Below are 26,311 nucleotides of genomic sequence, written 5' to 3'. Positions count from 1 at the left end.
TTTGTATTTTTTGCAAGGATCATCCTTGTCTGTTATGCCGTATACCCTTTCTGTCCGCTATCGCAGTAATCTGCCTATGCCGGTGCTGCTTCCTCCACATTCTGGCTGTCTGCTGCTCTTCTCTTGCTATTCGCCTGTCATTCCGCCTCGCCGACGTAGCCCTAATCTACACCAATACTTTCGCGTGCCTCCAGCACTTGATTTTATTTCTATGCTTTTATTTTACGATTTTGGGCCTTGTACGCTCACTGCTGCCTTTCGAGTATTTCCGTATCCAAATATTTTACTCTTTTTACTATCTGGGCTCTGTAAATATTACCTTCCCCATTGTATACCGCCACGTCCTTGTTAATCTTCATTTTCATATGCCCTGATACCCCGCCTGCTATACAGGGCAAGTTTACCTTCGCCCCCTACACAATTCTCTCCTTCCATTCTTGACTCGCTCCGCTCTTATGGCCTTATCTTTGGAGCATAGCTTTCAATGCTCCTCATGCAAACAACCTTGGCAGCCGCTGATATATAAAACGTGCGAAGGGCAAAGAGTTCTAGTCCCACAAGCACTCAATGACAGTTTGGATAAGGCACTTGGCTTTTTACATGATGTATACGAACGTCATGCAGCCGTTACTCAATCTTTTCCGCCAGAAATAACACTTTCTGTTATACAAAATTCAATTTACAGTTATGAGGAGAAGACCTCAAATGCTTCGAAAAGATCGCGGTGTCCTTGCGGTAAGCTCGTTCTAGATGCTGATATTGTCCCGATTAATGATGGTGATCCTTTGCTCTTACCTTTCGGGATACTCTCGATCGCTGCGGCCAGCGTGAGCGCGCCTGGTATATATGCCTATCCTGTCACAAAGCCCCTCCTCAAGGGGCTGCCCCTAAGTTTTTTGCAAAGAATCTCGTCAACGTAACTCTCTACTAGGTCTGCCCGTCTATACTAGACGATCTTCCTATAACCGAGGAGTGCGTTATTGCAAGGCGTCACCCTCTAGGAGTCATTTTAAAATTGCGTCTAGGCGGCCGGCGCTCTTCTATCAGCCATCGTACGTTGCGAGGCCATTTATTCTTATTCTGCAAAACCTGGGTCCGCTACTTCAAATTCTGCCAAGCCCGTAGTTAAGATTGGATAGACTGATTAATGTTTTCTGGTTAGGTGATCGACCACTAACGTATAAGAACCTAAGTTTATTTCTTGTTATACGGAGAGTCAAATTTCTCGCTGCGTTGCAATATCTCGTTCGACACAATCATCTATATGAGATATTGACTATTGATCAATCGATGTTAGACAATTGGGGTGACTTATACATTCCACCGGAGCTATAGGATAATATTATCCGCCTCGACTAGTTCGACTACCATGAATATAAAGGGTATATAGTTAACCTAGCAAAGGGTAACTACGAGAATGATCTCTAAGCAGCACAAAATAAAAGTGTTGATTCCAACGACTATAGCCTCTTCCTGACTAGTTCCGTTTCTATTAACGTCAATAGAGAGCGCTAGAACTCTGACTTACATATATTGAACACCATACTTAATATGGTTGGTAGCAGATCCCATCCATCCGAACAAGATTTAGAAAGGCCCAATCCTATACAGGAATGTCCTGCAGCCGGTCAAAGAATCCCAGAAGTCTCTTACAGGACCTATAGCCAAGTTGCATTAATGGATCATTGGTCAGATCCTTATTATTTTACTTCTGCTTTTCCCACCTTATTCCCAATAGGAGTCGGAGGCAACCTAGACGAGCGCAATATCCCAGTGTCCCTGAGTGCTCTTGCTGAATGGGCTTTGAGTTACCATAGCAGAAGGTAAACGAATGATAGGAATAGTTCGCCCTCGCTGACGCCTATAAGTTCGCCCGCCACAAAACCTTTATGTACCTATTATTTGATATCTTGCAGCTCCGAAGATCGTCATTTAGGAGCGCCTTTCTGATAAAATGGCGATTTTGGAGATTGGCGGCGCACCGCGATACTCAACACATATTCCCAATGATTTATGGATATCCATTTTGATCATATATCTTTCGAAGCCCTGCAGAGAAGCATAGTTAGATATAAGACAGGATTCTTCTGATAAAACGACGAAAAATTAGTCGTGCGCCCAACCTTTTCTTGAGTAAATTGTATGCTTCTAATTCACAACGCGCATCTTAACCGATGCTATGATGTATGGCGCTAAAAGCCAATCAACCTTGCTACTGTCTCAGAGCCCGCACCTCATAATGCCCAACGATCAGGAAATTCTTACAATAAGACGGTCGGGGAAATTCAATGCTTTAAGGTAAATCAAGGCTTGAACGAGTCATTACGGGTTCCTACTCAACTGCGTGGCTTACAAAGTTAGATAGGCAACTCAGTGGCAATATAGTCGAGGTATTTCTACATAAATTGGTTGGTACACATCCATCCAGTGGTTGCCATGTGGTAGACTATTGATAAGTCTCTAGCAACTAGCTATGCATGAAAATGAGGAAACGTTCTCAAGTCACCATATAGCTGCATATTCTCGTCACAAACGCGCACCTTTGCTCCTAGACAGCGACCCGGATGCCAAATACCAAGCAAAAGAACCACGACGGCGATAGGTGCGAATTCGAGGCACGCAAAAAACACTTCATTGGTTGACAAATTTCCGCCTAAACCCTGTGCTGTCTCTGCCAGGCGGAAAATGGTTCTCAGATAAACCATGATAGTCGCAACAGAACAGGCAAAGCAGAAGAGTCGGTAACCGTGTTCCTTTATGGCATGTCGAGCTCGGAATTGGAATGTTGCCATCAAGGTGACAAATATACTCATTGCAAAGACTTGGTAGGCAAGACCAGCCAGCAAAATGTGGTTCGCCGTTGTGGGATCCTCTCGTTGAGATTCTTTCACGCCAACTAGACAAGCACCTGCGATCTGGACGATGGTTGAGACCACATCTGAAGTGATGAAAAATCCCAAGATGACCGCCGGCTTGAGGAATGAGTATGTTTTCCCCAGTCGGGAGATCAGTGCCGAAGAAATGGTGTAAATCCCCGCAGCGAGAAATACCGGAGCAGTCACAATGAAGAAGTATTGGAGAACGAAAAAGATAAGGTTGTATGGATCCTCTTTGGCTGATAAAGATCGCGCAATGTATCCAACGATCTCGAAAATTAAGCCAGTGGAGAATGTCATCCACCACCAACAGCGAGTTGTAAAATTTTGCGCGGTATGCACGACCAGGTGAACAAAGAACCATGCCGCGGCAAAGGCGGCAAGCCCAATGGAGGGTGTGTAGCCATATATGATGACACTAGTATCGTTTTCTCCGTTAGGGTTGGGGAAGTCCGTGTCGATATAGCCGAATGAACGAGCTGATTGGTTTTAGTCATCATCAAATAAGGTGTCCTTAGGAGGACAAGGTTATTGACCAACGATTTCTGGAGCACTCATCTGCTGCCACATGACGTTAACCATATAAATATCGTCCTTTTAAGTAAAAGCATGGTACGCCTAAACACTGTCAACTCTCTGGGATGGCATCGCTTATATATTTTCACCAAGAAACAAGCCAAGAGAATTTCATGCCTTTTTTCTTCTAGGTGGCGTCGCGCGCTCTAAACGAGGTGAGAAGACTTGTGGAGGACGGTTTGTGCAGCATTTCTCTGACGTCATTATTGTCTCTTCCCCACTATGAGCCCCTTTATCGAAAGCTCGATCGATCCACGATCACCAATCATAGGTTAGACATGTACATCTTGCTGACAGCTCTTGGTCGATGCAAAAGAACAATCCCAACGAAGTCCTGATCCAAGTCTCGGGTCGGAGATGCCAACCCCAGGCGAAGTTCAGGTCGGTCATCGAATCACCATCCAAAATCTGGCAACCTTCACTCGGGAATCTGTTATAGTTCAGAGGTATGAAATTGTCTTCTTATTCAGAGGGAAACATGACGCTATGTATACAACCAGAATTTCAACTTGATTGCAAATCAAATTGGTTCTTCGTATACATACTTCGGGATTAATTCCGATGGTTCGGCTTGGTTCCTGATCTGCACCAGCCTCATATCACAACAATAATCATCTAGGACAAATACATGCGCGGTCATACAGATAAACGCAGTAGGCCTGCGACTTGTCTGAATGGATGGATTATGCCGGGTAACTTATTAATATGTCTGGCTAACTAGAAGCCACCTTCGATGATTTTCTGCCGAACCCACTTTTTGTGATTGGCACTCTAGCCCCCAACTGCCGACTCCCCTGCCAGGATCGTCGATCATCGACCAACGTTTCTCCCGAGAGCCGCGTGGCCTGCTCAGGGAGACCATATGCAACAGACAAGGGGGCCGATGTCCGACTGGGCTCAAACACTGTGCCAGGATAAGATTCTGCTCGCTCCGAGGCTGTAATCCTTTCGGATGTTGCATGGTCGAAAGGGTCATCGTCCGTCCACCACTTGCAAGAGGGTTCTAGGTCTAGGTCAATTAATCGAGAATCACCACTCGTTTTAGGATGAACGACACGGCGTACTCACCCTGTGCTGTGAAATACTCAGTGAGCGGGACCCTGAGCGCCCTCATAAAGCGGCGGCATCCGAATCGGGCAAGTCGCGGCCGCGGCCTAAAATCTGGTAGATAGAGTGACTTATATATGTGGGGTGGGGTTCACTTTCTTTCTGGCTAATAGTGCTTCGATGTTTCTGAGTATACTTGTGTTTATTATAATAACCCCTACGAAAAACCAAATATCTTTTTCGGTTCAATGATTCCTTCATCCGTCTAATCTAATTAACCAATGGATTCGGCTTGGGAGGCGCCCCCTCCCACCTCTCCATACCCCCAGGGATATCAACAATAGCCTCCTGACATCAAATATGAATAGCATTTTTCATCATCTCCCGATCAAGGTCTTCTAAACAACCACCCTTGACACTAGTAATAGCAGAGACATGCGGCTGTTCACCCGGCGCAGGCACAAAATCCCGGAACCGATGGAAAAGCCGCGAACCGCAACCCTTGCAGAAAACACACTCCATGTCACGGCCTTTCGACGTGACTCGGGTGTAGCTGCTCACTAGCCCTGACATGGATGCTGGGAGATCAAAGTAGGGGAATGTTGCTGTAATGCCGAAGGCTGAGGAGCTTTGGTGTTGGCATTCTGTGCAGTGACAGATCCATAGTTTAAGAGGTTTGTCTGTTGGGGTTGTGAATTGGACCTTGGCGCATTGGCAGCGGGCTTTTAGTCCCATTTTTGTATTGGTGGCAGATCTGGTGAATTGGGGACTGTGGATGAGGTCAGAGTATTTATGGTTAGTGGGGTAAGAGGCGTACGAAGGCAAATGCAGGTCTCGTGACTATAGAGAGAAGGGATTGGGAGTATGGACTTTCTGGATAGGAGACAACGGTGCAAATAGTTTGATTTCTCTGGGATCTCACTATAGCGGACTTTGTTCTTGTTCCAGATTGCGCAACCGGCCCCCGCTATACTGTAATTGCCAGCTACATTTGCTTTCTACACGCAATGATTTATTAGAGAAGATTGTGCTTGTCTGTTCATGATAATTATATACGGTGGTACAAGTCAAGTATACAACAACCCTAAGGCACGATCCTAATCTTATATCCACCAAGGTACCCAGACGAACTACAATACTAGCAATGCAACTAAACCATTTCAAACCCCAATGGAAACCTCAACGCCCCTCAGAGTCCGATGCGTCTCAAACCCAACCTTTCCAACACAATCTCCATACTCATAAGCATCCTTCAAAGCCCCAATTCTCCCCGGAGAAACCGGCTTCCCAAAAGTAACCGCACTCCTGGGCAGATCCGCACAAGAATGCCCGCCAGCAGCATTCCAAGGGTAATACTCCACGAAGCCCATCTGATCCCCCTGAATACCACCAGACCCCGTAGGAAGCGTATAAGAACCAACACGAGTCTCATTCCCGCTAACCGCATCAATCAACGTCCCGGTCCATGTCGTGCCAGCTGTATTGTTGATATGCAGTAAATAAGTATGCGCATACGAGCCCTCGATGTCGACTGCACAGCTCACACCTGCGCCGCCGTCTGCCCCGTCGCTGCAGTTTGGGTCTGCTGAGGTTGTTCCTGCTATGAAGCTGGAGAAGGCGGCGTGGAGTTGTGGTTTGGAGTTTTTGTTCGGGCGTGGTTGGAGACCGGTGTAACCTACGTCTTCTTGGTTGGCGAAGTTGAATTGTTGCGCGAAGTAGTAGCCGCTTTCGTGGGTTGCGTTTGCGACGTTCATTGGGAAGGTTATCTCGTTGAGAGGTTTGCTGCCGTTGCTCGTGCTCCAGCTTATGCCGACTAGGGCTTGGGTTGGTTGGAGGAGGGCGAGAGTTGGGAGGATTGTGTTGGTGAATTTCATTTTGGGTGGATTTTCTCGACTTGTGCTTTAGGTATGATCTATTAATGGACAGCTCTGGGTGTGCTGTTGTTACCCTTCTTATAGTAATTGTGTGGAGCTTGCATTCATTTCCATGAATGTACATAGTTTGTTATATGTGGTGCTTTATCAAGACGAAACATGGCGGCGTTTCAGTATACATGCTGATCTGCAAACTCTATCAGCAATCGTAGCGTAGTATTGAGCTTCAATTTGGCGTTTCAAGTATTGGTCGAATTTGAGAATGTCGGAGTATGAATGTCGTCCGATCCTAGAAAGATCAATAATTTGTGTTACATTGTACGTTGATGTTTTGATTTGAAGCTATTAGAAGCTATTGAGAACAACATCAAGTGATCAAAATGACCAATATGAAGAGTTGTAGTATGATAGTCGGTCTACTCATCCTTGTCAAGATTCTTTTGCTACATGATCCCGCTCCTCATAACCGTCTGGCAATCCATCCATGCTATATTACCATCTACAATCATGAGAAAAGTGGATATCGATATCGGGATGTACTCAGAAAGTCATCATTAGGTGGGGCATGGTCAGGGGTAACAACAATCCCTGAGACGGATTGATTACAGCCGCAGAGGCACCGAGATCTGCCGATTTCCCATTTTCTCTCAGACATGAGCACTGACACTGACACTGACACTGACACTGACACTGACACCTGCATGGACACAGATGCCGAAAAGATCGGCAAGATCTTCTGCCCCGGGGTCAGTCGAATAGACAGAATAGACAGGGTGGGCAGTGGAGCCGCTGCCGTGCGGAGCGGGTGTGTAGTGGTGGTTAACCCGACTCTTTCAAGAACCTCTTGGTCGAAAGCTCTAAATTTGAATCAGAATGAAGCTACTGGTTGCTATTATGAGACGTGGCAATGAGGGTCGCTGCTCCGATGAAAAAGGTATGTTAGCGGGGTGGTTGTTAAAAACAGGCTACTACGAACGTCTAGCAATATTAATGACCTGGAGACCGAGTTTCGAAGTATGAAAGTTTTACGAGAGCAGCAGGTCTTTATTTTACCTAATGAGAGCTGAACATCATGATCTGCTTCTGCACTATAGCATACTCAATCAAACTTCATGGCCCACATGAAGTGTTTGACATGGACAAAAATCGCATCTCCACCCGAGAAGATGCAGGATCACCAGTTCCTAGATGTGACTCGTTTCAGTTGAAGCTAAATGACATTATTTCGGCACGATGTAACTTGGCAGGGGAGATCTTTGCGTTAGTCCCTGCAATCAACAGTTCCATATTGCCCATCCTGCGTTTCATAGTTCTAACCGACCCGGGTCTGTTTCATCTACATTGAATCTTAGTTATGTCTGAGATATACCATGAACATGTTCGCTTGAATGAATGCTAGATCCTAATGATACTCACAGGAATAGATCAACATATTGTACAGTTTAGTTGTATTTAATCTTCTATAGTAGACAGAAGGAAAGCGAAACCCAAGAACCCAACCAAAAAAAGCCACCATATATCTAATACCCGTTTGCAGGCGGGTTGGATTGGATCTGTTTGTGCCATGGCCGGGGAGCTTGTTAGGCATGCTGGTGTCATGGTAGCTATGAACGAGGCAACAATTGGTACGGCTGTTTGCCTTGAAGATGCTCAGAGCTACGAGCATACCATGCGACTGTTCAAGGCTCGTGTTCTTGCGACGATTATATGACTAGTGATGGGGAGTATCCTGTCGCAACGTGCGGGGAGAGTTCATCACCTAATGCGATCGTCGATTATGGTTCGGTCAGGATGTTTTCCAGGAGGATCTGTACAAGACTGATATTCCGGAGCGACTTCGCTATGGGCTTGAGTTCCAGGCTCGGTACACCAACGGGGAAGATGTGCCTTGTTGGCTTTATGGAGGGGAGTTGGATCTGACTCTTGGGCCTGTGACGGAGGTTGGATTCAATGCTCTATCATTCCGTATGGGGATCGATATGCCCGAGACTCGAAAATGGACTTTGGCGAAGCGACCTGTTTGGACCAATGGACTATTCACAGCATTTGAGTCGCAGACACATGCCCAGAATCCATGCCGAGTAAGAAAATTACTGCGTGGAAAGTTCTATAATTTTTTTAAAAAAAGAATTCTAAGTATACACGAAAGAGATACACAAAGACCTGTGGCAGTAGCAGGCCCTGCATAGAAAAAAATCCCAAAACTTTTGCGCGAAAGGAAACCAACAGCAAAACTCGCAGTTCTAACAAACGACTTTTATCCTAGACCGTATATTTCATAACCATTATAGATGTATAGTGCTCTTTTTTTTCACCAATCGCAGTTATCGCCAAGGAAAGTAGCCAGCTGCTCAAGGTACTTCTTGTCTTCGTCGTCAAAGCCGGAGGGCTCGGTGCAGTCGATGTCGATAATAGCGACAGTCTGCGAAAACAAAGTTAGCCCACACTGACCCACAACACAATACCAGGGAATAAGAACGAACCTCTCCCCGAACCAAAATCGGCACAACAATCTCACTCCGACTCTCGGCGTCGCATGCAATGTGTCCCGGGAACTCGAGCACATCGGGCACAACAACGGTCTCACCCTTCGCGGCCGCGGTACCGCACACACCTCGTCCAAAGCGGATCTCTTGGCAAGCAGGCTTGCCCATAAAGGGTCCAAGGAGCAGGATCTGGTTCTCCGAGGAGGAGTATGTAGTCGAGATGGTCACGCCGCCGGAGCCTGGCGCGCCTGGCAGTGGAGGAGAGGAGACAGGCGAAGCAAGGGCAGGGAACTTGTCATCGCGGATGTAGAAGCCGGCCCAGTTGACGGAGGAGGAGGGTGCTGGGAGGGAGGCATAGGCGTGCCAGAGGAGGGATGCGACATTGGAGAGGTTGCTGGTGTGGGGTTAGCTGGGGTCTGGTTCTGGGGTGGTCGCATTGCTTTCGGAGGGATCGCACGTCACTCACCTGACCCAGTTCCGTTGGCCATCCAGTAGACCTTGTGTTTGGTCCAGGAGTTGGGTGTAGACGTCGGCCTTGGTTAGGCCTGGCGCAAAGTAGGAGGAGTCGGCGTGAGGCTGTTTGCGATTGGGTTAGCCTTGGTTCGAGGTTTCATTGTGTAGGGGCTGGAAATGCAGAGTCCAGCTCTGAGAGATTGAAGCAATTTGGCAGACGTACCATGATTAATTATAGCTGTAATGTGGCAGAGAAAGAGTTGAGGTGCGATCGCGTGTCCCGGTATAAAAATGAGGCGTTTAGGCGGGGCCAAGCCGAGCCGAACTTTCCAGGGTTGCCTTTGTAATCAATGTTCACACACAGGTATCTCTCCTTTTGTTTCTGCTAGATCCCTCTGCTAGATCTCTCACACTTATATCAAGAGATCGGAATGTGGACGACAGAAAAACAGGGACCTGCCAACGGGTGGCTTTAAACCTCCCGACTCTTTCTCGTCAACTGTGCGGGGGTTGAACTCTATGGCCTCAATTACCCCGAGAACCAGACGTTGGGGGAATATCTGAGACTGGAACATCCTCCTTGTCATATCCGGGTGGGATCCGTGGACGCGCGAGTGGAATGAAAAGTGGAAGTCTTGCACTAAACACTTTATGCACCTGGTGCTTCTCGATCAGGCCACGGATGATTTGATTGACCTCCACCCGGATCAACGACCGAACTCGAGACATGGATCGCTTCCTGATTTGGAAATGGGTGTGTTGCAATGGGCGACCGGACTCCAATGCTCGCGTATCTTTGATCCAACGGTCGGCATAGTTAACAGAGCCAGATGGCTCCTGGACGTGGACCTCATCGGGAGTTATGCGAACCACTGGACCTGGCAAAGTCAGATTGGAGTTGATGTGGTACCACGGTAGTATACTAACCATATTTCTGGTGCATCTGGTCGATCTCATTCTCGAAGAAACCAGGGCCCCACGCTGAAAAGTAGATCTCATATAGTCCTGTCGCAGCAGCGAGTCGAGGACCAGGGAATCGACCAAGGGAGTGGAAATGAAGGCGATAAATGATCATGACCAGGTTATAGGCCACGGCACTGCCGAATAAGAACCAGGCGAGCATGGTGTACTGTCTTTGAAAAAGGCACGGAGATAGAGTACTTGGGAGACTATGGGGTATAACTTCACTTTCCACTACCTCAATATAAGTTCAAAAAAAGATCTTCAGATAAATCTCACCTCTCATCCTAAGGTGTGCCCAGCCCCACGAACAAGCCCCAATTGGCCATGTACATGCACGTTGCGCAGAAAACCTTTTACAAGCACGAACGTCCTATATCTCTAGCATCGCCGATCCCACCAGGATCACTCGGTATTCGTCATGTCCCAATTCCCCGGTCAAATAAAAACGACCATCTAAGCGTCTCCAGATGTCCTGCCAGTGATCGGAAATAGCCCCGAATTTGCCAGGGGAAATCAGTATGATTGGATAGCTGGCACAACATACCGCCTCTTTTGAACCCGACTACACCGACAGTCAGATCTAGTGTTGATCTAGCGTCGTCAGTGGGGTGAAGGTTCCGTGCTGATTTGGCGAAGCTGGGGGGTGGGGGCCGATCGTAGATTCAGACCGCCAGTTATGTGTACTGGATCCCTGCCGCTTGGTGATCGGTCAATTCTGCTCAGAGGCCCATCGAAGCGAGGGAATGGCGGTAGGCGTCATTTTGCATGTTACGCGGCTCTGCCCATCCCTTGCGAAGTTTTGTATTTCGACGGCTCACACTATGTGGATATTAGGGAATCTCCAGACTATCCTAGAAATGGATTTTCAGGTGCTCAGATTACAGTGGTTGCAGCAGGTGCATTGTTTTAATGTTTAATAGAGGGGACATGCCACGATCGGGCCATCAAGAACCGTGGGGCTGAACGTGGCAATGGGTTACACGTGCAAGATAGAGTATGAAGGAATTGTCACTTCGGTACACGTAGATATGACATAGGCATCTGAGGATCGTCCCTCTATGTGTAGCCTGGTTCGTAATCTACAGCCAATACAAACATGAGAAGATGATCTATACTGCGATGAGTATCAGATCTAGTCGCACAACCCTGCCATGCTGTACTCTTTTCAGCCTTAACCTCGTATCGTTCTACGTCAACTCGCACCGATAAGATAATCTTACGCTCAGGTCTCCCGTCACTGGTCACATATGGGGAGAACATGAGAGGCGAGCAAAACTAAGAGTGTAGAGGTGACGAGGTGCTACTCTCTGGAGTTCGATACAGTAGCGAAATCAGCTTCCACCCCAAGCATTGATATTATCTTTCCAGGCCCCACTGCCAATACGCTACAGAAGTGGATTACAATGGTTGACAGGCAGTCTACAAGATAAATGCTGAAGGTTTTGTCTGGGGCTTGTCCTTACAACTGAGCCACGTATCAAAACGAGTCTCACTACTCTCTCTCCTTGAGAATTCTCTTTCGAATTCTCTTCTGACATATGCTGTATCGATCACCGCTTCTCTTTTCACAACCACTGTCGTGAGCAATATTGAAGATTACCAGCCTAAGCCCCTTTGAGACCGATTTTGTACTGCTTATATATTCACTATGGCCTGTCGGGTACTTATGCGTCAAAAACCCCACCTATGCCCCTCCTACTTCTCTACCCGCTGCCTCACTTACTTTTCTTAGGATTATATCCAAGCTCATTTCAGTAAACAGTAATCCCATGGCTGAATCTAGTCAATTATGGTATGATTTCATATCTTCAGATCCGACTTACCAAGATTTGTGTGAGCTGAAGGACAATGTGAGACTGCGTCTGTTCCTCCCAAGGCCCGACAAACGCTGAAGATCCTAGGGCTGGTCGAAACCAGACGGAGACAAATTCTTTGATGATCGAAAAAGAAACGCGACCAATCCAGACCGAGAAGTCAAGGAAAGTTTCTACAATATGACGATACAGATAGGCAATGAGTTAGCGTCTACGACGAGATTATTCGCTTCAAAATCGGCTTGCTCCCAGGTTCTTGACCTATGCATGGCACCTGGTGGATTCAGTACGATAGCCAAGCGAAAACTTCCTGGATCTCTTATTGATGCTATTACGCTTCCTCCTCATGCGGGTGGCCATGAAGTCATGGCAAATGACATTTGTCGACATATTATATATGCTGATATTACGATGTACTCGAAAGAAATCATTTCGAATGAGCACATTCCAGCCGGTCATCCTAATTCCGAAAAGTTTGAAACATCCCGTCCGTACCATGACAACCAGTACGACATAGTGATTTGCGGTGGCGCGGTAGCAAATGTTCATCCAACTGAGCGGTACCGTAGCGAACATGAACGATCGCGTTTAACGGTTTCACAATTGATCTTCGCAACTAATCGACTTAAAAACGGGGGTTCGATAGTTCTGCTCCTTCACCGCGTCGAATCCTGGGACACAGTGTGCATACTCCACGCCTTCAACAAGTTTTCCGATGTTCAACTCTACAAACATCCTAAGTGCCATGGTATCAAATCCTCATTTTACCTGGTTGCCAAAAATGTTGACCTATCCCACGAAGCCGCGAAGATATCGCTGGCCTATTGGAAAGACCTCTGGATGTATCTCACATTTAAGGATATTGGGAACATCCCGTCGCCACGTTCGAGCCTATATAACTCCGACGATTCTTTCGTTCGGGAACTACTGAGTGATTTTGGGCCCCTTTTTCTCAATTTAGCGCGCCCTGTGTGGAGAATCCAGGCCGGAGCACTGCGTCGATCACCATTTATGCGGCCCAAACCCAGGAGGCCTTAGAGACGCAAAGATTTCATGGTAGATGTATACACTAGGTTGAAGGAAGATCGAAGTCATGATATGTGGGTGTATCCGTCAAGAGGTACGGGAAATTGAACGAAAGGAGGAAGAACTCATTTGTTAGTTCAGTCACAACCATTCATGGAGGTAATGGGAACTCGGCAGCGTTTGTATTTGGTATGGTTTGCTCGAATGAGACATGCATTTCAAAGGCCATCCCCATCAAAATGCTCTCAGTATCAGCCACGTGAACAATCTATTGTAATTTTGAATTCCGCAATAATTCGTTGCAAAAAGAGCCAAGAGGAACATCAGGTTCCTCTTTTTCGATGATATATTCAGCTCTGACAAGGTTACTTGTTGCAGGAAAATCCCATCTAATTTGAACCGGATGTGCTCCCATCCTCGCTATCAAAACCTGGAAAGATCCTCCAATTCCTGATCGGCATCATTCAGAAGCTGCCGACGACGCCTGATAATCTCAACATCCTGCCTATGCCAAAGCTCAAAAGCCCTCTTCTGCCTCTCGTAACTTATCTTAGCAATTTTCTAGACCCTCTTGGTGTTCCACATCTTCCTAAAAGCGGCATCCACCTCCCGCGGCTGCTGTTTCGCCTACACTGAATGGCTCTTGGTGGTTTTCAACCACAGCACTGATGGGCACAGGGAAATGTTCAGACTCTGATTGCTTGCAGTCGGCCTGTCCATATTTTGCTTGGTCGTTGGCTACCGCAGCAGTGCTCATAACAGTGGTAAGTATGTCCTCTTAGTTAGAGCGCTCCACAGAAAGGGATGTTGGTTTGATACCCCAGATCCAAGTGTCGTTAGAGGTGCGCGAGTTCGAAGAGGCATCACTTGCTTCTCGCTCCTCTTGTATTGATCTCAATCTGTCAGTGATGCCCTCAGGGTCATTTGGAGACTCTCAGGCATCGGAAGCTGAGGCTGCGTCCTTGCTGTGTGGATTTGAATATACATTCCTTCTCACCAGCTTCATGGTTTCTTGCTGGATCAAATATGGTGCTTACTTTCTGATCCCAAGTAAGGGGCCTTGGCGTGCTCCATTCTGCGTTCAAATGTGTCTTGCTTCTATCCCGTCTTTAATGTCTTTCTTCTTACCCGAAACGCCCAGTTGACTAGCTCGCTATGAGTTCCTGCCGCTGTGTGTACAAAATCTTGCGGATTTACATTCAAACGGCAACATCAACGAAACCGATGTTCAGTACGTTTTTTTGACGTCCAAAAGGCGGCAACATATGACTCTACGCTGGGTCCAGTCACTTGAAGTATAAGTGAAATTTGCAGATAACTCGAAATGTCTTCCCCAATGAGTATAATTGTTAGAGACATATGGCTCCAAGACAAGGATTTATGTATAAGTATATATCGCTTTTCAGTAAACATCCAATCAACTTTTCTTCTCGGCCACCGGTGCATCTGCTGCGGTGACCTCTTGTGCGGTATTCTGTCCACTTAAGAAGCTCACACCACCAGGGCCAGAGAATTGCTTGCGACCCGTTGTAATCCAGGTGATAAAACTGATAACGCCAATAACACCAACAGCAGCACTGGTATAGTTCATAGATTGCTGATCAACAGGGTTTGTGCTCGGAAAGTTGAAGGTAATGGCGGCGAAGAGAAGGAACAGGAGTCCGATGATGTTGAGAGCGATAGAGACTGGCACGGAGAAAGAGTAGGGCCCGTCGAGCTTAGTTACATGGCCGAAAAAGTATCCAGCCAGGCGACTGATAAGTGCCATTGCATATGATAGATCTGGAAATGAGAGATTAGCGATGGCTTCTCAAGAAAGCGGAACAGAGAAACTTACAAAATCCTTCGGTCGAGATAGCAATAACAGTCTGGAACCCAGTGGTTGTACCAAACTCAATAGCACCAAGCGCAAGTTGCACAGCAAGAGTGAGAAGCACAGCATTGACAGGGACGTGAGACTTGCTCTCGACCTTGCTAAAGAACTTGGAGAAAGGCAGACCATTATCTCGGGCAAAGGCATACGCAGCACGCGAGCCTTCAGCAAGAATGTTGTTTCCAGCCACGATGACAATGACTGATATTAAACTTGACAAGATAACAGTAGCAGCTTTGTTTCCTGTGGAATCATAGATAATCTGAATAACGGGTACACCGGTACTCGTGCCAGCTGTCGATTCGATATCACCGATGCAGAAGCAGAGAGAAACAAGGAAAATGAGTCCAGTGACTGCACCGAGTACAACGGCGAGAACAATGGCCTTAGGCGCTTCTTTCGAGGCCGATTTCATTTCCTCTGTCATATGTGACGGGGCATCGTAGCAGCACATACCGAAGCAAGCCTGTAAGACACCGATAATAGCGGCCATGCCGGATCCAAATCCAGTTCCGTTCTGGAAATCCTGGAATACAAAGGATGCTGGCTGCTTGTGATCGTTTGTGGCGAGGATAGTGGCTGTAACGATAACAAATGATGCAACGTTCCAAATCAAAATCGCTTTTGAGATTCGGTGGAGTAAATGGGAACCCCAGAGGTTCACGGCGGCTGAGAGGAATGCGACGAGGTAGGCGACTAGGACAGTTTGCCATCTTTGAATTTCGAATTCGGGGAATATCAGGTTGGCCATGCCGAGAACAAAGTTCGAGGCAATCGAGTTATTTGTGGCACCCATAGCCAATAGACCTATACCGGTATTAGCAGGTGTCTAGAGGCAATGGGATCGAAAACATTACCAATCAACATGAACCATCCAGTCACGTAAGAAAGACCTCGAGCTATACTGGGAGGAGCCAGTGCCGCGACCCATGAATATTGACCACCCGCCACAGGGTACATCGAACACATCTCTGCCATAGGAATGGCGACAGCTAATGTTAACAGACTGACACCAATGAAACTGAAGATCATAACAGGAGGACCGCCGGAAGTCACGCCGACGATGAATACACCACTCAATGCCGTCCATCTGGGATGTTGTCAGTACAGATCAGATGCGACATAGCAGAGTGATATGCTACTCACGATGTTACCACACTGAAACTAAATCCAATCATACTCACGAGACCAAAAGATCTCTTGAGCTCTGCAGTAACATATTAGCAACCTGCTTGTTGCAAGTCAACATCGAGAAGGATTCTGAGTAGACTAACCTTGCTCATATCCCAAATTCTCCAGACGGGCATCTTCATTAGGCATGCCCTGAAACACCTTCGGGTCATCCTCTATAGTCGACATGGTAGCAGAGTCAAGAATAATGAGTAAGAGGCAAATGTCACCTAGCAAGGGGTAGACGATACATCTTATAACCTTCGGAACCATCCGCTCTCCCCCATACTTTGTCACCCCGGAGTGGCCAAAGCAGCTAAGGGCGTGATAAGATAGATATTCTGTTAGGGTTTCCGTATTGAGAAGGTCTGCGCGATGGCTGTGGGGCCGGCCCTTACCAACCGGGACCGACGCCCAAAGATTCGGCTTTGTTGCGGGGGAACTCATAAGCAATGGAGATAAGACTGCCCCTCCGGCGCTATGGGGGCAACTCGAGGAGAATTGCTTTGAGTCATATGCGATGGTATCATTATCTCAGCTTTGGATCTATAATTTTCATTATTCCTAGGTGATCATACCTTTTTTTGTCGGCCCGGTGGAAGCCTTGTAAGGCCGGTGCTTGGACCTTGCGCTATGTTCTTGCCGAAGTTTGGTTTTCTCGACGCTATACTCCATAGTCAATGGCAGTTTTGACTGCGTGAAGACTTCTTAAACAGATAATTTGAAATTCATAGTGTGATTGTAGGTGGCTGATAGGGTGGCATAGGAGACGTAGTTCAGAACCAGTCTTTGAAGTTGCCTATCAAGTTGCCCGTGTAGCCGACTTCTCTCCAACTGTGATACACACAATAGAACAACCTTATTTCCCACTTTCTCCTCTGGGCATAGCTTATCATGCACATTCTCGGGAGCCCCGTCTGGAACCAGATATTGGAAAGTGTCACACGCACCCTTAAGGGTATGTTGACACGACCCGAGGAACCTCTAGAATTTAGTATAAGAATCTAGTGGGTCTAAAAGCGGTCTTCCTTTATGACGAAAGAGGACTTTATAAGAAATTTGAAGAGCTGCAATACTGACATGTACCTAGGTTCCCCTATATCGGGAAGCACGAAGGTATCAAGCTGACTAGCATTGGTACATTACCCAGATCCTGATACATATCTGCAAACTTGATACTGGAAATTTCTAAAATCATGAGAGTTGTTGCTTGAGGCTTCTAAAGCTTAGTATATATTTAGCTTTGTACTTTCGATAGTCAAAAGAGCAAGAACTGAGCACCCAGGAAGATGTAGAGGTCATGTTATTCAAATGAATTCCTTGACATCGCAAATGGTTCCTCCCAACCCTATGGCAATCTCTCTCTCAGTGGTTGGTGTATCCATTTATAGCCCTATTGCCGCTTTAGCTTCTTTCCCAATCTATTGAGGTATATATCGTGCCAGATCCTTTCGGTTTACCCCATTGCATTCTCAGATCCGTGGGCGGCAGAGGGGAGAAGAAAAAGATCAGTTTTGGGGAATCCGTGCATCATATTGTCGAAGCCAATGATTGAAACAATCAACTTTTCGCTAATGATTTAGATACTCTCCGATGTGCGTATTCTTATTCCGGATTATGAGCATGTGGTCCAGGAGGTGTATCGTTACTCAACGTGGCAGTTGTGCATTCCGTTTTGTTTTAAGTGTGTACCGTGATGACAAGAACTGCTTGCTATATGGTCATCGTGGAGAGCGAAAATACATACTTTGTGGAAGTGAATATTGGTATAATCCTAAAGGATGAGTCCGTTAGTCGATATAATAGACAGGCTTTGAAAGTAAGTAGTTCCAAAGCTAACATATATTTCACACAGCCCGAAAGGAGATAAAAATCCAGGCAAGAAAGTCAACCAAAGGAACCCGCCGAAGCACTCTATCTGCCGTAGAGGCAACATGTCATAATCTATTGACAAGGTAAAATAATCATGAAAAAGCCAGACATGATTCTGCCAGCCATCGAGCCAATGAACAAATGGAAAATGGATAGATAGATACAATGCGAGCCGAACGCCAAATAGATCCTATGACGCTGATAGTGACAGATGGGAAAGGAATAAGAATGTAGATATAATCCCGAGAGAAAGAAACCAAAAAAAAGGTATAGAGCAAACAACAAAACAGAAGAATCGCTAACTTGCACTTGTGAGCTCACATATTGAGTAAGCTCATTTGTCGACGCATGGGGTTGGGGGACATTGCGTCTCCGTCTTCACTGGGACCGATGCCGCTATCTGTACCGCCGACGCCGGTGTCGGTATCGATGTCCCATTGCTCGTCTTCGTTGGGGTCAGGACTCAGGTCGGCGCCGTCGCCGCCATCCCAGCCTTTTTGGATTGCGCCACGGGTATTCCAACGAAGAGCGCGTTGGACGCTTGTAAACCACTCGTTGTTGTTGGAGACTACTGTTGGGAAGGGGTACTGGCTTGCTTCGACGGTGACATAGTCGCCTTGGCGGAGTTCGACGCGACCCTTGCCGTCGAAGGAGCAGTATGCGGTTGAGCGGGATGTGTTGGGGACTGCGATGCGGAGGAGGTGGGAGTCTGAGAGGACCATTGGGCGGAAGGAGAGGGTATGAGGACAGATGGGCGTGAGGAGGATACCGGGGATGGAAGGGTGCATGAGAGAGCCGCCAGCTGAGAGGGAGTATGCTGTTGAGCCGGTTGGAGTGGAAAAGATACAGCCGTCTGCTTGGACAACAGTGAGAAGTTCGTCGTCGGCATAAAGCTCTAGATTGGAGACGTAGGGAGACGGGCCGCGGTCGATGACCAGTTCGTTCAGAACTTCGAACTGTTCGCCTTCCTCGACCGCACCTGCCTCTGCGCCTTTACTCCGGTCTTTCCGGTAAACGGTACATGTGAATCGCATGCGCAGATTGACTCGCATGCCAACATCACCCATGACACCATTTAGTTGTGATTTGTAATTTGAGAACTCGAAGTTTGTGAGGAAGCCGAGGCTGCCCAATGAAAAGCAGAGCACAGGTGGCACAACACGCTGGAACAGCCATGAAGTGAAGAGAACGGTGCCGTCACCCCCTAGTGTCAAGACTAGGTCAAATTTATCCGGTGATGTCCAGCAGAGGTCTGGTGTCCAGAAATACAGCATCTGCGCAAACATGGGATCTTTTTGCAAAAGACCCGGTGTATCAAAGCGCTTGGAATTCCGCAGTTTCGCGTCCACATAGACATTGACACCCTGTTTGTTCCCATATCTTGGCGTTGAAAGCAGCCACTCGGCAACTTCCCGAGTCAAGTGTACCAGGCTGTTATCCCGAGCCTTGGTGACAATCATGACATTTCGCACAGCGCGTTTGATCGGACGGCGCTGGAGCTGCTTGGACACCTCACGCACACCAGTTGCCGTCTGAACTAGCCGTGAGTGGGACAGCCACTCGTCATCGGCGATTTCCTCAAGCACCTTCTTTATATTGACAGCGTCGTCGAAACGCTGGTGGAAATAGCATGGCGACTGCAATACTAGTCGTGCAGTTGCCGGCGATCTATCGAGGTATCCGTTTAATTGCAGGTTGGAAAGGGCTGTGGAAAGATTTTGGGAGGCATTGCTGCCGCGGCGCTGCCGGTCATCGGAAGGCGGGGAAGCCTGGGTGGATTTGTTCAACAAGTTCGTCCAGGAACTCGCCGACATCGTGTTCGGATTATTGGTGATGATCGAGGATCGCGAGGCTAGGGCTTTCAGAATGGTTTGTCGCGGGATGCAGTCAGTCGACAGCGCTTTCTGGGACCGAGGCCGAGAAATGGACTTCGTGAGGGGCCGTAGCGTCAGAGGCAGCGACAAGCCCTCTTCTTGGATCTCAGACTTGGGCGAGACTGTGCCGTGAGGGGTGTCGGGGATCTCGGTGTGGGTTTGGGAGGGTCCTATGTGAAGGGCATAGTCGCGGAGAAGCGCCGCACTGACTGGTGAGCACGAGAGAGATGAATTGTCAGACTGAAGGGTATCGCGGCTCGCCATAGGAAAGTAATCAAGGGTGACTCGGATGTAACGGGGATTGCGGATCCGACGTCTCGAGATCTGTCGTGGGTCAGAGATGGGGTTCTAGCGTCTTCCACTTATGACAAGGATGCGCCCGGATAAATTGAGGATGGGCTTAGGGTTTGGCGGGGATTGAGAGAAAGTCATTGGAGAAAGATAGACTTCTCCCCAGACAGAGAGACCCGTGGATTAATCACTTTCCCGCATTAGTCGAACTCTGCTCGCCTATGTATGGTGCGCTCAGATACTGACGTCTATAGTTATCTTACTATGTCAAGACATTGCATGAACAGTGGCTTTGTTGTGCTCGCTTTACTTCTATGGAGCCTAAATGCCCGAAAATCGCTCACCTGCGATCTGACATACTTATTCCCCTTCACCGCTCCATTTCTCACCGTAGCGACGTAACCAAGTGGTCCCCAAGGGGCCACCATGCTCATTTCGGACTACAAGAGTCCGAGGGAGCGAAACAAGCCTCTGCAGGACTGTCGCTTGTGGCAGGCAAAGCGTGTTGTACATGCAGCGACAGTCAGGTGATGGTGCCTCGATCGGGTGTCATACTCAGGCACGTAGTGGGTGGTACTGTCGCACCCTAGTCGAGTGGGAAATGTGACATCTCTGGGGAAATCGTGTGCGTGGAAAGAAAAGGACTAGGTGTGACGGCAGCTCAGGGACAGGGGTATTGCACCCTCGGCCTATATCACTTCTGACTCTCCGTGTATTGCTGTGCTCAAATCGAGTCAAGCTTGTAGACGTAGTCGCTGTAGATCTGATCCTCCACTGTCTCCCGAATGAAGCCATTTCCGCTGGCGTTCTTTTCTTCTTCCATGTTCACATCGCCGTCGGAGCCCTTGGAGGAACCCTGGCAAATGGTGACAGCGTTTTGGCGGGCCAGCTCCCAAGTGTCAAAGTCGAATCGTCCTTCGCTCTCGTTGAGGAGAAGGTGGTTTTTGGAGGAGATCGCAAAGACGTGGAGGGACACGGCGGCTTTGGCAGCAGCGGGAGAGGGGTCGCGCACGATGTCACCAGACTTGGTTACACCGAGAAGAGTCGCGGAAAAAGTCATCGACAGGGGAACAGAGGCGGAAATCATAGAAAGCAAGCCGGCGTGCAAGAGAGCTGGGAAAACAGTGAGGTACTAGATAGATTAGAAAGACAGGCCAGAGCACCGGAAAAAAAGTCTGGAAATACTCACAGAGTCACCACGCTCAATGTTTTCACCTCCAACGATGGCCAGAGTGAGGACAACACCACGACGCGGGAATCCTTTCTCGCGGCCCAAAACCACCTTGCCTAGCACAGAGCGCAAGAGTCCTTCGACATATCTCTCTCCGACACCAGCGGTGGTAGTACCAGGTTTGACAAAGACCTCCACGGTTGCTTCCTCTGGCTTCAATGCGTCACGGCGTCCTGGGAGCTCGACTGGGGCATTGACGGCACCCAGGATGTTGTAGCCGGTGGCGGGGCATTTGTATGACGCCGAACCGTCGGCACGATGTAAGTGCGAGAGGGATGCTGTGGGACCGACCATCTTGAAGGTATATGGGGAAGACAGAAGCTGTTGTTCTGCTATTCTGTTGATCGTTTTTAAGAGATGAAGCTTCCCGCAATTTTTTATCACTGGCCCGTTCTGATTGGCTGTAGGTGTTTGTACTGGGTACTTGGTTGATGGACGGTCCACCACATACTTCGCGGTATCTTCTACTTCCGACAAATGTGATCTACTCTGTGTACTGTGTTCGCTACTTTTCATAGTAACTGATCCTGTACTTTCTCTCCTTTACATTATCTCCCACTTCATCAGCCCACCAGTCTAAAGCACCCAACTTAATCCGGTTATCAAGCTAAACCCCGCTTACGACTCCTATAGGTCGCCCCCGACAAATGGACGTGTCAGTACCAAGATGCCGAGATCTTGGAATGCCCAGCCTGGCTGTGCTAATACAGTTTTGGTCCACAGTTACACCATTCACACAGGCGATGCTCTCCCTAGTTCGATCACCTCGATCTAACACTAGTGAAGGTCGCCCATGAATATCAAAGTACCGGAGTTTGAGAAGCCGTCGCCAGCGTCCCGACCCAGGGATAGAACGCCACGACTCCCAAGAGACCAATGAAGTGTGGCTTATCCCCGGACTAGCAGACCATCCAATCCCACTACAGCATACCCATGTCCCAAGATCTGAGTGGACTGCAAACCGGGATGAGCAGCAATCGCCAAGGGTACCAAGAGCCAAGAGTCTACTTGTATGGCTTGCCCCAATGACATCGCAGCCTCGCAAGATGATTAACCCCCCTCACTGGGGCATCCCCTCATCTGGTTCAAAAGGAAGCTGGCCATGTGCAGATATTTGGGACCATTTGCCTACAAAAACCACGCCCAAAAGCCACTTCCAGGTTGTACTCTACCTTCTTCTTACCTTTGCTTCTTCCCTTTGAAGACAGTCCTTTCCTCTGCCCAGGGTATAGTGATCAGGGTGACCAAAGCAACCTTATATTCAGAGCATCCATCTCATTGCCACTTCTCCCTTTTCTTTTCCTTCCTATTGAATGGGCGTGACCGTAGATTCTACTCTCGATGTCGAGGAATCGACGGAGCCTCCTATATGTGGTTATACGGAACCCAGCTCCAACCCCAATGTCGCCAGCCCCTTAAATATTAAGCCCTGTGCTACCTACGAGAAATCCATCTCGCTTACGACTGATCATCCCGCCGTCGATCTACCTCCTAGTAAAGAGGACCCTGGTCAGAACGCCCATCTCATAGATCCATCTGAGCTTGCTACTCTCCTCGGGACTAACCTCCGGTATGTCGGCCTAGTGTATACGAATGTGAACACTGCTGATAAGTGAAACAGAAATGGCATCTCTGGTTCAGAAGCGGCGTTCCGCCTCGAGCGCGATGGTCCGAATACCGTGCGTGAAATGGAGAGTGTCTCCATCTGGGGGATACTGCTGAGGCAGGTGTCCAACAGTCTGACACTAGTAAGTTCCTCAACACTACATATCAAGGAAGACAATGAATGCTCACACAGATCCAGGTCCTATTGATCACCATGGCCCTATCCTTCGGAATAGATGATTACATCGAAGGCGGTGTTATCACTGCAGTGATTCTCCTAAACATCATCGTAGGGTAAGAACCAAGTTCCGCTCCATAAATACCGACTAAACTAACAACCTTCTCACAGCTTCATCCAAGACTACAGAGCCGAAAAGACAATCCTCTCACTCCACCGTCTCTCCGCACCAATCTGTAAAGTACTCCGAGACGGTCGAATAGCTTCTGTGAAAGCCGAATCCCTCGTCATGGGAGACATCGTCCAACTGGCAGTTGGCGACATCGTCCCCGCCGATCTCCGACTATTCGACGGCATGAATGCCTCGATGGACGAGGCACTTCTGACCGGTGAATCACTTCCAATTCTCAAAACTCCCCATCTCACCCTCGCTGCACGTGATATCCCAATTGGCGATCGCACCAACATGGCCTATTCAGGCTGCAGTACTACTCAGGGTCGCGCAATGGGAATCGTCATCGCGATAGGCATGAATACAGAAGTTGGAAGGATCGCCCAGCTGCTACAGACGAAGTCTGATCTTGGTGACTCAGGTCCTCTTCTTCGTGTGTGGAAACGGGTTAAATTATCTGTTATGAATATGTTGGGGCTGGTTGGCACGCCATTGCAAGTGAAGCTGAGCAAATTTGCACTGCTACTTTTCGCACTGGCAATTTTATTGGCTATCATCGTTTTCTCGGTCAATCTGTGGGATGTACAGGGCGAAGTCCTCATATACGGCATCTGTGTTGCAGTAGCCGTCATTCCGGAATCATTGATTGCAGTTCTTACAATCACCATCGCCGTTGGCACAAAGGCCATGGCAAGAGGAAATGTCATCGTGCGCAAACTCCAATGCCTCGAGGCTGTCGGTGGCGTCACGAACATCTGCTCTGACAAGACTGGAACCCTAACCCAGGGCAAGATGATTGCGCGCTCGGCTTGGATTCCTGATGCTGGGACTTTGACTGTGAGCCAGACGACTGATCCATTCGATCCGACTAGTGGAGTTGTTCAGTTGGATGAAATCGATTGGAATTCTACTCGGCCTATTGAGGATCATCCTGCCTTGCATACATTCTTGCGGGCGATATCTCTTTGCAATCTTTCGACTGTGCACCATGATAATAAGCAGGTATGGAGTGCAGTTGGTGAACCCACAGAAATTGCGCTTCATGTCTTGGCTTTGCGCTTTGACTTTGGGAAGAGTTCTGTTACGAAGAGGCGTCAGCTTGATTTGAATACCGAATATCCATTTGATTCAGCTATCAAGAAAATGACTGTTGTCTACAACAGCCCTCAGAACAAGACTATGGAGGTATACACCAAGGGAGCACCAGAGACCATCATCCCTCACCTAAACATTGATGAAACCGAGAGACAAAGTATCCGAGACACAGCCGATCGGATGGCAGGTGAAGGTCTCCGCGTCCTATGCATCGCTTACAAAACCGTTCCAGCGGACCAGCTCGCTCAAGTATCTCCACGAAGTGCAGCCGAATCAAGCCTTCGCTTTGGCGGCCTAGTCGGGCTTTACGATCCCCCACGAGTCGAAACAGCCGCAGCAGTACGCCGATGCCAGATGGCCGGAATCACCGTACACATGCTGACAGGAGATCACATCAAAACAGCAACAGCCATCGCATCCGAAGTCGGAATCCTCGACCGTGTGACGGCTCTCGTAAAGGCTGGCAGATTGGTAATGGCAGCCGACGAATTTGATAAAATGACCGACGAGGAGATCGACGCCATCGAAGAGCTACCTCTGGTCATTGCCCGTTGTAGCCCTGCGACCAAAGTCCGCATGGTAGATGCTATGCATCGACGCCAGGCATTCTGCGTCATGACGGGTGACGGTGTCAACGACTCTCCTGCACTTAAAAGGGCAGATGTTGGCATCGCCATGGGCAAAAATGGAAGTGATGTTGCTAAGGAAGCGGCTGATATGGTCTTGACGGATGATAACTTCTCGTCTATTGTGAAGGCTGTGGAAGAGGGAAGGCGGCTTTTTGACAATATCCAAAAGTTCCTTATGCATTTGCTCATCTCGAACATTGCACAAGTCATACTCCTCTTGATTGCGCTCGCATTCAAAGATGAAGGTGGGGACTCGGTCTTCCCATTGTCTCCACTCGAGATCCTCTGGGCCAATTTGGTTACGTCTTCGTTCCTAGCTGTTGGTCTTGGGTTGGAAGAGGCTCAGCCTGATATCATGTACAGACCACCCCATGACCTCCGTATCGGTGTCTTCACTCGCGAGTTGATTGTTGACAAAATGATATACGGAACTTTCATGGGCACATTATGCTTAGTTGCATTTGTCTGTGTGATATACGCAGCAGGTACGGGTACTTCATCTCTAGGAGATGGATGTAATGCCGCATATAACCCAACCTGCGATAGTGTATTCCGCGCTCGGGCAACTACCTACGCAACGCTCACATTCCTACTGCTCGTCACAGCTTGGGAAGTAAAACACTTTTCTCGATCGCTTTTCAACATGGATCCGATTCGATACCCAAAGACCTTCTCTGTCTTCCCTACAGTTTGGGACAACAAATTCCTGTTCTGGGCCGTGATGGCTGGATTTGTAATTGCATTCCCGGTCATCTATCTTCCGGTTGTTAACCAGCTTGTTTTCAAACACCAGGCTATAACTTGGGAGTGGGGTGTTGTCTTTGGGTGTACTGTTGTTTACCTTATCCTCGTTGAGAGCTGGAAGGCTGTCAAGCGGGCTTTTGGTATTGGGAGTGGCAAGAATGCTACTCTTACGCTGGAGGATGCTGAGACGCGGGCTGGTCTGGCTACTCTGACGCCCCTTTCGCTGAGTGCGAATGCTAGTGTTGAGTTGAAGTGACGGTGGTTGGATGGTGATCATGGCTGGCTATCTCAACATTATGTTGGTCATGAAGCTTGGAATTTTGGGCTTTCAACATGCCCATTTTTGCGTGTCTCTCTTTTACCATTATCAACATCTAGAATGAAATTAAATGCTCCGCTGAGCAGGACTGTGACCCATACATAGCCAATTTTCCTAAATGGCCAATCTACGATAGGCGTCAT

At 48.2% G+C, this 26,311-nt stretch overlaps 9 protein-coding genes across 9 annotated transcripts; 1 reads left to right on the top strand and 8 right to left on the bottom strand.

Annotated features, from left to right (window-relative positions):
• Positions 1–2,471: 2,471 nt before the first annotated feature.
• On the bottom strand, positions 2,472–3,446 carry N7508_005056 (RTA1 domain-containing protein; the record flags this gene model as incomplete). Its single annotated transcript, XM_058463122.1, has 2 exons — positions 2,472–3,355; positions 3,413–3,446. The coding sequence occupies 2 exons, from the start codon at positions 3,444–3,446 to the stop codon at positions 2,472–2,474; spliced, it is 918 nt and encodes a 305-aa protein (XP_058319600.1).
• Positions 3,447–4,853: 1,407 nt separating this feature from the next.
• N7508_005055 (GFA family protein) lies at positions 4,854–5,234 on the bottom strand (the record flags this gene model as incomplete). Its single annotated transcript, XM_058463121.1, has 1 exon — positions 4,854–5,234. One exon carries the CDS (start codon positions 5,232–5,234, stop codon positions 4,854–4,856), a length of 381 nt encoding a protein of 126 aa, XP_058319599.1.
• A 425-nt stretch (positions 5,235–5,659) lies between these two features.
• On the bottom strand, positions 5,660–6,373 carry N7508_005054 (uncharacterized protein; the record flags this gene model as incomplete). The annotated part of the gene is made up of 1 exon (XM_058463120.1): positions 5,660–6,373. The coding sequence occupies one exon, from the start codon at positions 6,371–6,373 to the stop codon at positions 5,660–5,662; it is 714 nt and encodes a 237-aa protein (XP_058319598.1).
• Positions 6,374–8,684: 2,311 nt separating this feature from the next.
• On the bottom strand, positions 8,685–9,538 carry N7508_005053 (GAF domain-containing protein; the record flags this gene model as incomplete). Its single annotated transcript, XM_058463119.1, has 4 exons — positions 8,685–8,795; positions 8,857–9,253; positions 9,326–9,435; positions 9,536–9,538. 4 exons carry the CDS (start codon positions 9,536–9,538, stop codon positions 8,685–8,687), a joined length of 621 nt encoding a protein of 206 aa, XP_058319597.1.
• Positions 9,539–9,837: 299 nt separating this feature from the next.
• N7508_005052 (uncharacterized protein) lies at positions 9,838–10,435 on the bottom strand (the record flags this gene model as incomplete). The annotated part of the gene is made up of 2 exons (XM_058463118.1): positions 9,838–10,190; positions 10,240–10,435. The coding sequence occupies 2 exons, from the start codon at positions 10,433–10,435 to the stop codon at positions 9,838–9,840; spliced, it is 549 nt and encodes a 182-aa protein (XP_058319596.1).
• Positions 10,436–14,532: 4,097 nt separating this feature from the next.
• N7508_005051 (putative GABA permease) lies at positions 14,533–16,347 on the bottom strand (the record flags this gene model as incomplete). The annotated part of the gene is made up of 5 exons (XM_058463117.1): positions 14,533–14,897; positions 14,953–15,795; positions 15,846–16,078; positions 16,135–16,195; positions 16,263–16,347. 5 exons carry the CDS (start codon positions 16,345–16,347, stop codon positions 14,533–14,535), a joined length of 1,587 nt encoding a protein of 528 aa, XP_058319595.1.
• A 2,000-nt stretch (positions 16,348–18,347) lies between these two features.
• Positions 18,348–20,168, bottom strand: N7508_005050 (putative NAD+ kinase Utr1; the record flags this gene model as incomplete). Its single annotated transcript, XM_058463116.1, has 1 exon — positions 18,348–20,168. One exon carries the CDS (start codon positions 20,166–20,168, stop codon positions 18,348–18,350), a length of 1,821 nt encoding a protein of 606 aa, XP_058319594.1.
• Positions 20,169–20,919: 751 nt separating this feature from the next.
• Positions 20,920–21,720, bottom strand: N7508_005049 (putative exosome complex subunit Rrp46; the record flags this gene model as incomplete). Its single annotated transcript, XM_058463115.1, has 2 exons — positions 20,920–21,327; positions 21,385–21,720. The coding sequence occupies 2 exons, from the start codon at positions 21,718–21,720 to the stop codon at positions 20,920–20,922; spliced, it is 744 nt and encodes a 247-aa protein (XP_058319593.1).
• Positions 21,721–22,739: 1,019 nt separating this feature from the next.
• On the top strand, positions 22,740–26,105 carry N7508_005048 (putative potassium/sodium P-type ATPase; the record flags this gene model as incomplete). The annotated part of the gene is made up of 4 exons (XM_058463114.1): positions 22,740–22,996; positions 23,048–23,174; positions 23,231–23,325; positions 23,381–26,105. The coding sequence occupies 4 exons, from the start codon at positions 22,740–22,742 to the stop codon at positions 26,103–26,105; spliced, it is 3,204 nt and encodes a 1,067-aa protein (XP_058319592.1).
• Positions 26,106–26,311: the final 206 nt, after the last annotated feature.

This window comes from Penicillium antarcticum (genome assembly GCF_028974205.1).
Source record: "Penicillium antarcticum strain IBT 31339 chromosome Unknown utg000005l_segment0_segment0, whole genome shotgun sequence".
In the NCBI taxonomy this organism is placed as follows: Eukaryota; Fungi; Ascomycota; class Eurotiomycetes; order Eurotiales; family Aspergillaceae; genus Penicillium; species Penicillium antarcticum.
Note: the sequence above shows the minus strand (reverse complement) of the source record. Positions and strands in the feature narration are given on the sequence as shown.